This window comes from Hyperolius riggenbachi, chromosome 3 (assembly GCF_040937935.1).
Source record: "Hyperolius riggenbachi isolate aHypRig1 chromosome 3, aHypRig1.pri, whole genome shotgun sequence".
In the NCBI taxonomy this organism is placed as follows: Eukaryota; Metazoa; Chordata; class Amphibia; order Anura; family Hyperoliidae; genus Hyperolius; species Hyperolius riggenbachi.
The window spans coordinates 53,316,337-53,328,606 of NC_090648.1; the positions used below are offsets into that span (position 1 = coordinate 53,316,337).

Here is a 12,270-nt window from a genome sequence, read left to right on the forward strand (position 1 = left end):
ACCCTTATGGCAGCCTCCATATCCCTCTCACTCCAGGTTCTCTTTAACCAGAACCACAAGTTTGGACACCCCTTCCCTTCCCATTCATACAGCAAAGTACATTCACTAAACCACAGTAATCAGAATAGCATACGTAAAGTAATAGATCAATAGGTTTTAACCCACGTAATAATAATATTGTATGTAGTGTATCTGACAGTTGTGTGTAATGCGGCAATCGGTACAGCATGCGTAAAGCCGTGCATGAAAAAAGGGCGCCAAGAAAAAAGGGCCAATAATAACAAAATGGCGCCGGTGGATAACAAAATCTCAATAACGATAAACATTGTTAACGAAATACGGTTTTAAAACAGATGGGAGTTGATAATGAAAATATATTAATGTTAAAAATCGTAACATAATTCAACAATACAACTTAACCCAACCCTACTCTCACACAGAACCCTCCCTAGGTGGTGCCTAAAACTAACCACTCCCCTGGTGGTGCCTAACCCTAAACCCCCCCAATGGTACCTAACCCTAACCACTCCCCTGGTGGTGCCTAACCCTAAGTCCCCCCCCCCCCAATGGTGCCTAACCCTAACTGCCCTGCTGGTGGTGCCTAACCAGGCTTGCTCAAATCCGAATTCAGGAGATTCCCGGATAGTTCTATCCGGATATCTCCCAGTAAAGCTGTGCGGGGGGGAGGGGTTTCAATCTTACCTGTATGACGTCTTCTTCAGTCTGTCCCTGGCGCCTCCCACGATGCGCTCCAAGCGCCGCATTCGCCGGTTGCGAGACTACAAACACTTCCTCCTTCAACCCGGAAGGTGGAAGTGTTTGTAGTTACGTGAACGGCGCATGCGGTGCTTGGACCGTGGGAGGTGCCAGGGACAGCCTGAAGAAGACGTCATACAGGTAAGATTGACCCCCCCCCCCCGCACAGCTTTACTGGGAGATGTCTGGATAGAACTATCCGAGTATCTCCCGAATTCGGATTTGAGCAAGTCTGTGCCTAACCCTAGCCCCCCCCCCCGGTGTTGCCCAACCCTAACCACTCCCCCTAGGTGGTCCCTAACCCTAACCACTCCCCCTGCAGAAACACCCTTTTACACATAGAAACGATAATATATTTGATAACATAAAATCTGTACATACAAACGAAATAATATGACAAAAACTATAACGTTGCACATTTCTAAAATGGTAACATACTTCAAAAACTTAAATGTTCTAATGTTGTTCATGATATTTATCGGGTGCTCTTTTTTCAGCTTTTTTTGCCATATTAATGATAAATGCAGTGGAATCTATGGACCTTTTTATCCACTAGATGCTGGCGCCTTTTGCTTACAGTGTTTAGATGTATAAAGAATTACTGCATAACTACTGTAATTGCCATTTGTTACTGACATGTGGTAAAACATTATACATGTACAGTGAGTAAGTAACACACAAATAGTAACTTAAAGGACACCTGAAGTAAGAGAGATATGGAGGCTGACATTTTTTTTTACTTTTACACAAAACCAGTTGCCTGGCTGTCCTGCTGATCCTCTGCCCCAGTACTTATAGCCATAGACCCTGAACAAGCATAAACAGATAAGGTGTTTCTGACTGAAGTCTGACTGAAATAGCTGCATGCTTGTTAGGTAAATGATTAATCCAGACACTAATATTGCCCGAAAGATCAGCAGGACTGCCAGGCAACTGGTATTGTTTAACCATTTCTGCCGCCCGGACGTCATCATCACTCTGCTGCGGTGCCGCGCTTCGGTGCGCGATCGCGGGCGTGCCCCCATGCCCCCGTGCTGTCCCCCGGTAGCCCTGAGATCAGTGAACAGGAACATGGTTCACAATCACCGATCCATGTCCCCAGCAGAAAAACCGAAGCGCTCTACCTAGAGGCTACAGTCTTTCTGCAAAAAATGTTTTCCCCTGTCCCCCTTGTGCTTCCGGTTAGCGAGAAGCACAAGGAGAAAAATAAAATTCAAGGTGGCCATCTTGTGGCCAAATAATAAAACTACATCTACATATTTTTTACATTACAATTTACACATATAATAACATTAAAAATTAACTGTTTATTTCCCACACCAAAATATTACCCAAATACAATTTTTAATGGAAATTTTTTAAAAAAACAAAACAAAAAACAAACAAACAAACATAAATAGTTACCTAAGGGTCTGAACTTTTTAAATATGCATTTGAAGGGGGTATACTACAAACATTTTTTAAATTATCAGCTTGTAAATACCGGTAGTGATGGACGCAATACGGAAACAATGCCCCTTTTCCAAATAAAATATTGGTGCCATACATTGTGATAGGGACAAAATTTAAATGGTGTCATAACCGAGACAAACGGGCAAATAAAATACATAGGTTTTAATTATGGTAGCATGTATTATTTTAAAGCTATAATGGCCGAAAACGGAGAAATAATGAATTTTTTCCATTTTTTCTTATTAATCCTGTTAAAATGCATTTATAAAAAAATAATTTTTAGCAAAATGTACCACCCAAAGAAAGCCTAATTAGTGGCGGAAAAAAACAAGATATAGAGCAATAAATTGTAATAAGTAGTGATAAAGTTATTAGCGAATGAATGGGAGGTGAAAATTGCTCTGATGCATAAGGTGAAAAAATCCCCGCGGGCTGCAATGGTTAAAAGGCAGTGTTTAAAAATGGTATTGTTTAACAGGAAATAATTATGGCTGAGTCCATATCTCCCTCATTTCAGGGTTCCCGTTAACTCAGTCTCAGTGAGGTGTGTTTATACCTTTACGCACAATTAACATATACATTGCACATAATATCACTGCGTGTGTTACCCCTATTAACATGTGTGGGTCCCCTACACAAATCACGTGAATCATCCCTTCTTTCTTCATCCATTTATTTTTTTTAGATTTTCTTATTTGCCTTCACCAGTCTAAAGTGACCCTGAGTTCAGGCTCAAAACGGAATTTGGACTTACCTGGGGCTTCCTCCAGCCTCCCCCCCCCTTAACCGAAATCGGCGTCTTTGGCCTGAAGTCACCCATGCACGCCCTTGCCGCACACACTACACATCATCACGCTGGCCGGAGTAAGAGTCCTGTGCATGCACGGTTCTCTAAGACTGAACCGCCCTTGCGCAGGACTCTCACGTCTGCTGGCGTGATGACGCGTTGTGTGCACGGCAGGGGCGCACACGGGTGACTTCAGGCTGAAGTCGCTGAGTAACAGAGCCACCAGCGGGACAAGGAGAGGAGCCAGGAGGACGGGGACATCGTGGGCTACGGGGGGGGGGGGGGGCTGGAAGAAGCCCCAGGTAAGTCCAAATTCCATTTTGAGTCTGAGCTTAGGGTCCCTTTAAAAGTCCAGTTTAACCCACCCCCCTTCTCGTTTCAAACTTTTTCATTCTTTCCTTCACCAGTTTCATGGACCTTTCTGTTCTAAACCCACTTTTTTTCATGCCTTCCTTTACCTCTGTTTTTCATCACTCCTGTCTCTACCTAAAACACACACACACACACACACACACACACACACACACACACACACACACACACACACACACACACACACACACACCATACACACACACACACACCATACACACACACACACACACACACACACACACACACACCTTATCTCCATCTACACACACGCACACACCTTATCTCCATCTACACACACACACACACACACACACACACACACACACACACACACACACACACACACACACACACACACACCTTATCTCCATCTACACACACACACACACCTTATCTCCATCTACACACACACACACACCTTATCTCCATCTACACACACACACCTTATCTCCATCTACACACACACACACCTTATCTCCATCTACACACACACACACACACACACACACACACACACACACACACACACACACACACACACACACACACACACACACACACATACACACACACACACACACACACACACACCTTATCTCCATCTTTTATGGTGGTTGGATGGTGTAATGGTTAAGGGCTCTTCCTCTGACACAGGACACCAGGGTTTGAATCTTGGCTCTGCCTGTTCAGTAAGCCAGCACCTATTCAGTAGGAGACCTTAGGCAAGTCTCCCTAACACTGCTACTGCCTATAGAGTGCGCCCTAGTGGCTGCTGCTCTGGCGCTTTGAGTCCACTAGGAGAAAAGTGCAATATAAATGTTATTTGTCTTTTCCTGTCTTCATTCTACTCTCCATGTACCTCCCTTTCCCCCATCTTTACTGCCCCCTTTACCATTCCCCCACTCCCTTCTAACCTCTTTTTCCATTACCTTTCTCTACTCCACATCTTCTTTGCTCCTATTCCCTTTTCCTTCCCTTTTCTCCTCCTTCCCCCTCTTTTTTCCCTTTGACACTTCACTCCTTCACTGTTGGATGAAAAGCTTAAAAGTGAACTTATCTGAGGTCACCAAAAAGGCCATGGGCCCTGAAACTCATAAGGTGCAGCTAGCATAAGAATCTCACAGGGATGCAGAAGACTCTCGTTGCGTTACTGCACCAACTATGCCCATCAAAAAAAGAAATGGTAGTTCGCTCAATCAGGTTAACTAGCTTGTGTGGAGCATCATCCTGGATTAATATAGGTTTGTTTGTTAAGATAATATTTTATTACCAGAAAAGGAGGCAATACTCACTTTTAGAAAAATCTGTAATTGATGCTTCCAGGTAGAAATTCTTACATTCTATTTCCTTCTCTGTTGTAACCTCATAATATATAGTCTTAACCTGTTAAAATATCAATCACAAATTAGAAATACATTTTAGAGCTTAGAATTTTTCCCATTTTAGGATAAGTGCACTTCTCTTTAGTTAAAGGCTAAATTCAGACAAGACAAAAACTAACAACATTTCTTGAAACAAATCTGACTTATAAAAAGAAAAAAGTGAGAAACCTACCTTGTTAGAGGCTCCTCCAATCCCCCTGCAGCCCACCACTGCTCATCGGGACTTCTTCTTCTTCACAGCTGCACTCCTGTCAGTTTACGAGCAGTGCTGCTCGAATACCCCTTTTCAAAATCCGAATAGAATTCGGATCCGGATACCTAGAAATCCGACCCGAATCGGATATCCGAATTCAAACTTTTTTGTACCCGAATCCGATTCAGATATTCGAACCAGAATCGGAGATATCCGCCCGGATTCGGATATCCTAGTAGAAAACCGGAAAGTGGCCTTTAAATTGCTTCTAAAACGTTTTTTAGGGTAAATGAGGCATGTAGCATCATGTTTTTTTTGAAAGGAAACACTAATTGATTATGTGGGGACTTAAAATCCCCCCCCCCCCCCAAAAAATGGCTGTCAATTAACATCAGGACTTGGTTCCAGACAGCGGTCGTGCAGCCCACATTGTGTCCAAAGTCCAACCACACAATTGGGACAGCACAGTTATCAGCCCAGACACCTCCAAAAAATTACACAGCAATTGTGTTAAGATTATCACCATGGCACCTAGTGTTGGCATCATGGCACAGGTAAAACATTAAAAAAGAGAGGTTCCTAGGAAGCGGTCACACTGCCAAAGTTGGGACCTCCCCACAACTGGGACAGCACAGTTATCAGCCCAGACACCTCCACAAAATTACACAGCAATTGTGTTAAGATTATCACCATGGCACCTAGTGTCGGTACCATGGCTGTAAAAATTTTTTTCAACCAGGCCTTTTACTGAAGACGGAGCCAGGAGGTTGTGTTGGTAAAGGGTGGTGGTAAGGCAGGCATAGTGAAAACCCACTCAGCCACTTCATTTCCCCCTCTTGCCAACAACAGGGGCCAGGAACTCACCAACCACCCAAGCCTGGTTCATTTTCAGAAATATCAGTCTGTTCACAGGCTGGGTGGACAGACAAGAGAGCTTCTCGGTGACCACGCCACCGGACGCCCTGAAGCACCTTTCTGATAGCACGCTAGAAGGCGGGCAGGACAGCACTTCTAGGGCGTACTGTGCCAGCTCGCTCCAGATATCCAGGTACTTGACCCAGTAATCCAAAGGGTCCACTTGGGTGTCGGTGTCAAGCCCGCTGTAGGACCACATGTAGTCTGCCACCATCCGTGTCAAGTGCTGGATCTGGCTTTGAGAGCCGATGCTGCTGCAGGCACCTCCTCTGTAGGCAGCGCTACTGGCGTGGTGTAGAGCACCTTTGTCAGAGACAGCAGGTTTGCTGGGCGCCTGCTGCTGCTGGATGCAGGCACTTGCTGCTGTGCTGGTTGGACTGCGACAGCAGGGGGGGTGGGAGGCTGGGGGAAGGTTTCCTCCAAGCGCTGAACCAGAATCCACTGCAAGTCCCTCATTTGGCGCACAGGGTCTCCTCCTACAGGCAGGAACTGAGCCAGCTTCCCCTTCAGTCGTAGGTCTAGCATCAGGGTGATCCAGATGTCCTCCCGAGCACGCATCTGCTTCACCCTTGGGTCACTGTGCAAGCACTGCAGCATGTGCGCTGCCATGGGGAACAGGGACGCCATCTCTGCTGACACATCATCTTCGGCACCCCCCGAAATAACAGTGCTGTCCTCCACCTCTGACTCCTGAGCCTCCTCCTGCTCTCTTCACCCCCGCACCAATGCAGCTGCACTCTGCTGTGCCCCCTCTTCTTTATGGTCAGGGACCTCCAACTCCTCAAACTGCAAGTCCTCCTCAACCTCCTCCTCCTGCCGCACAGAGGTGGACTGTGCAGGTGGCTGCTGCTCCTGCTGGATCAATGCTGCCCCTCCCACTTCCAGCAGAGCATAAAGGGCCTTGTCCAGCATGCACTTAATGGTCACCCACTCACACAGCGATGCACAGTCCTGGCTGACCATGTTGGTGGCCTCCAGGAAGGGTGCCAGCACCGAGCACACCAGCTGCATTTTCCCCAATCAGCACTGAGGATGATGTCCGGGAGGTGGGTGGTGCCGGTCCCAGACAAGGTGGCGTCAATGGTGGCTTTGGCTAGGAACTGGTTGACAGCCCGCTTCTGTTCAACAAGACATTCCAACATTGCCAGGGTGGAATTCCAGCATGTTGGAACGTCTATGATGAGCCGGTGCTGTGGGAGGTTAGGCTCCAGCTGCACAGCTTCCAGGGACGCTGTGGTCCACTCGAGCGGTGAAAATGACACACGGTTTTCCTTGCCACTCCCAAAAGAGTGTCCATCCCCTGATAGGTGCGCAGGAATTTCTGCACCACCAGGTTCAGGACTAGTGTTGGGCGAACATCTAGATGTTCGGGTTCGGGCCGAACAGGCCGAACATGGCCGCGATGTTCGGGTGTTCGACCCGAACTCCGAACATAATGGAAGTCAATGGGGACCCGAACTTTTGTGGTTTGTAAAGCCTCCTTACATGCTACATACCCCAAATTTACAGGGTATGTGCACCTTGGGAGTGGGTACAAGAGGAAAAAAAAATTAGCAAAAAGAGCTTATAGTTTTTGAGAAAATCGATTTTAAAGTTTCAAAGGGAAAACTGTCTTTTAAATGCGGGAAATGTCTGTTTTCTTTGCACAGGTAACATGTTTTTTGTCGGCATGCAGTCATAAATGTAATACATATAAGAGGTTCCAGGAAAAGGGACCGGTAACGCTAACCCAGCAGCAGCACACGTGATGGAACAGGAGGAGGGTGGCGCAGGAGGAGAAGAAGGCCACGCTTTGTGAGACACAACAACCCCGGCCTTGCATGAGGGCAAGAAGCGTGCGGATAGCATGCTTTGTACCGCCATGCAGTCATAAATGTAATAAAGATAAGTGGTTCAATAAACAGGGACCACGCGGCAACGCTAACCCAGCAGCAGCAGACGTGATGGAACAGGAGCAGGCGCAGGAGGAGAAGGCCACGCTTTGTGAGACACAACAACCCAGGCCTTGCATGAGGGCAAGAAGCGTGCGGATAGCATGCTTTGTACCGCCATGCAGTCATAAATGTAATAAAGATAAGTGGTTCAATAAACAGGGACCACGCGGCAACGCTAACCCAGCAGCAGCAGACGTGATGGAACAGGAGCAGGCGCAGGAGGAGAAGGCCACGCTTTGTGAGACACAACAACCCAGGCCTTGCATGTGGACAAAAAGCGTGCGGATATAGCAGCAATGCTTTTTGCCGCCATGCAGTCATAAATGTAATACAGATGAGAGGTTCAATAAACAGGGCCCGGAAACGCAACACCATCCCAGATGTTCATTGGTCATGTTACTTGGTTGGGGTCCTGGAGTGTTGCGTAGTCATTTCCAATCCAGGATTGATTCATTTTAATTTGAGTCAGACGGTCTGCATTTTCTGTAGAGAGGCGGATACGCCGATCTGTGACGATGCCTCCGGCAGCACTGAAACAGCGTTCCGACATAACGCTGGCTGCCGGGCAAGCCAGCACCTCTATTGCGTACATTGCCAGTTCGTGCCAGGTGTCTAGCTTCGATACCCAATAGTTGAAGGGTGCAGATGGATGGTTCGACACAGCTACGCCATCTGACATGTAGTCCTTGACCATCTTCTCCAGGCGATCGGTGTTGGAGGTGGATCTGCACGCTTGCTGTTCAGTGGGCTGCGGCTGCATGGGTGTCATAAAATTTTGCCACTCCAAGGACACTGCCGATACCATTCCCTTTTGGGTACTAGCTGCGGCTTGCGTTGTTTGCTGCCCTCCTGGTCGTCCTGGGTTTGCGGAAGTCAGTCTGTCTGCGTACAACTGGCTAGAGGAGGGGGAGGATGTCAATCTCCTCTCTAAAGTCTCCACAAGGGCCTGCTGGTATTCTTCCATTTTGACCTGTCTGACTCTTTCTTCAAGCAGTTTTGGAACATTGTGTTTGTACCGTGGATCCAGAAGGGTATAAACCCAGTAATTGGTGTTGTCCAGAATGCGCACAATGCGTGGGTCACGTTCAATGCAGTCTAGCATGAATTGAGCCATGTGTGCCAGAGTCCTACCAGAATCCTCATCATCCTCTTGTGAGCGTTGTGATAGTTGTTGTGATGCATCATAGTCGTCACCTTCCTCCTGGTCTGCTTCTGCTGACCATTCGCGTTGAATTGTGGAAGTCCAACGTGCACCGCTCTGGCCCTCGTCAGTGGTGGCATGAAATTCCTGCTCCAACTCCAGCTGTTCCTCCTCCTCTTCTTCATCATAGCTGCTGGGGCCAGCGTTCCCTAAAGGCGGATGGCCTGATGTTGGTACCATCACGCTGATCGTTTTCTCCTTCAGATTCCCCCAGTTGCATCATGACAGCTGTTTCCTTGATTTTTAACATCGACCTCTTCAGTAAACACAGCAGTGGTATGGTAATGCTGACTGAAGAGTTGTCACTGCTCACAAGCAACGTGGATTGCTCAAAATTTTGGAGGACTTGGCAGAGGTCCAACATGTTGGCCCAATCGGATCCACAGAAGCTTGGCAGCTGGCCGGATGCGCCTCGGTACTGCGCCGTCATGTACTGGACCACTGCACTCCAAAAGCGGGCTAGCATGTGCAGCGTAGAATTCCAGCGCGTAGGGACATCACACAGCAAGCGATGGTGGGGGAGATTGAAGCGCTCCTGCATCTTGGCGAGTGCCCCCGAAGCAGTACTGGAATTTCTACAATGTTTGGACACTCGACGCACCTTCAACAGCAGATCGGGCACGCCTGGGTATGTCCTCAGGAACCGCTGAACTACTAGGTTCATCACGTGCGCCAGGCAAGGGATGTGTGTCAGCTTAGCCAACCTTAAAGCGCGAATGAGATTACTCCCATTATCACACACAACCATGCCCGGTTTCAGGTCCAGCGGTGCCAGCCACAAATCCGTCTGTTCCTTTATTCCCCTCCAAATTTCCTCCCCTGTGTGCTGCTTATCCCCAAGGCAGATTAGCTTCAGCAACGCTTGCTGACGCATGCCAACAGCTGTGCTGCACTGCTTCCACGACCCTACTGCTGCTGGGTTAGCGTTTCCGGATGAGGTACAGCTTTGAGATGCGTTGGAGGAGAAGGAGTCAGAGAGGTAGGTGCTGCTGTTATCCAGTGGGAGGGACGGCGGTGCAGCTGTTTGTGGCGTGGGCAACACCCGTGCCGTAGCAGGTGAGGAATCGCTGCCAGGCTCCACAAGGTTCACCCAGTGCGCGGTAAGGGAGATGTATCGACCCTGGCCGAACGCACTCGTCCAGGTGTCAGTGGTGAGGTGAACCTTGCAGGCAACGGCATTCTTCAAGCTTCGGGTTATTTTGCTGATCACGTGCTCATGCAACTCAGGCACTGCAGAGCGTGCAAAGTGGTAGCGGCTGGGAACCACGTAACGTGGGATGGCCACTGACATCATGCCCTTGAAGCTGTTTGTCTCCACCAATCGATATGGCAGCATTTCGCAGGCCAGAAGCTTGGCTATGCTGGCTGTTACTGCCACGGCCCGGGGGTCATTTGCTGGCAATTTCCTCTTGCGCTCAAACATCTCCGACACAGACAACTGAACCGTAGCGCTGCACACGGAAGGGCTGTTGGTTGTTGTGTTTGATGAACACTGGGAGACCTCAAGAGCACTACTCCGGAAAGTGACAGTGTCAGCGTCGTCTGATGTTTGTGAATGTTGTGAACCACGCAATGGCTGGGCTACTGCTGCTGCTGAGGCGGGTCTGGTGAACCCAAGGGAGGCAGTGTTGTTTCTGGTACCCTGTCCTGACGCGTTTGCCCAAAGAGTGGGATGTTTGGATAGCATGTGACGGCTCATGCTGGTGGTGGAGAGGTTGTTAATATTTTTCCCCCTGCTCAGGCGGGTCTTGCACACCTTGCAAATCGCCATGGTAACATCCTCAGTGCAGTCTTCAAAGAAAGCCCAGACTTTGGAGCACCTGCCTCCTTGCTGGCGATTTCTGTTTGCTCCTCTTTTGCCTCTCACTTGAACTTCCACGCTTGTGGTGCCTGAAATTGCGCGCCGCCTACCTTGTGGCACAAGGCGAACTCGTGCAGCAGTGTGTTCTTCAACAGACTCATCTGTGCTGCTGCTACGACGGCGATGTTCTCGTTCACAAACAAAATCTGGGTCTCTGTCCACATTGTCCATACCCTCCTCTTCCATCTCCTCAAACTTGTCATATGTCATTGTGGGCCACCGCCGTGGAGTAGAGCTCCCCACAACAACCTCTGCGCAGCACACTCCAACGTCGTCTTCCAGATCTTGTCGGCCGACCTCCTGCAATTGCAACCCCTCCTGCCCAAATTGCTCTGGGATTTGGGTTTCCGAGTCCTCTTCGGACTCGCCTTGTATTTCAGTGCGCGGTGCATTTCCCACAGTTAACGGTTGTGAATCCAGGCACAACATTTCTGGCTGTTCCTCCATTGACCTTTGAAAGGTGGAAGTTTGTTGGGCTGGGAATAGCTCCTGCGAATACCCCATTGTGTCCTGAGGTAATTCATCGGACTGGTTATCTGGCAGTTGTGTGCGTGGTGTCGCTGCCGGTTGTGTCAGCTTTGTGCCCACTGGCTCCTTGTAACTGGCTGAGGACTCGGACCTCGTGCGTGATGTGCTGGTGCTGCTTAACCCACTGCTGGACGCTTGAGAGGTCATCCAAGTAATTATCTGGTCCTGTTCTTTTGGATTTGTGAGGGTTGTTGTCCTGGACAACATGGGCGGTATTGAGTGGGTTTTCTTGGGTGCTCCCCTGTGGCCTGTACGTGAACCGTCAGGGGAAACACCTCTTCCCTTGCCCCTCCCTCTTTCACCGGATTTCTTCCTCATTTCACTTATCCTTACAGTACACGCTGACTGGCAGCAGTACAGTGGCAGTACAGAAATGCTATACAGTACCACTATTCCCAGCAGCGACACAGAGCACAATGCTATACAGTGACGGGTGAGCGGTGTACCACTATTCCCAGCAGCGACACAGAGCACAATGCTATACAGTGACGGGCGAGCGGTGTACCACTATTCCCAGCAGCGACACAGAGCACAATGCTATACAGTGACGGGTGAGCGGTGTACCACTATTCCCAGCAGCGACACAGAGCACAATGCTATACAGTGGCGAACGAGCGGTGTACCACTATTCCCAGCAGACACAGAACAGTACACAGAATGCTATATAGTGTGGCTGAACGAGCGGTGTACCACTATTCCCAGCAGACACAGAACAGTACACAGAATGCTATATAGTGTGGCTGAACGAGCGGTGTACTACTGTTCCCAGCAGACACAGAACAGTACACAGAATGCTATATAGTGTGGCTGAACGAGCGGTGTACTACTGTTCCCAGCAGACACAGAACAGTACACAGAATGCTATATAGTGTGGCTGAACGAGCGG

The 12,270-nt window shown here is 48.7% G+C and overlaps 1 protein-coding gene across 1 annotated transcript in view; it reads right to left on the reverse strand.

The window, feature by feature from the left end:
• LOC137562609 (A.superbus venom factor 1-like) overlaps nt 1-12,270 on the reverse strand; it is a 554,872-nt gene that overhangs the window by 58,274 nt on the left and 484,328 nt on the right. Inside the window, exon 32 of the mRNA XM_068274112.1 lies at nt 4,663-4,753. Coding sequence (XP_068130213.1) covers nt 4,663-4,753 — 91 coding nt within the window. The remainder of the gene's footprint in view (nt 1-4,662; nt 4,754-12,270) is intronic.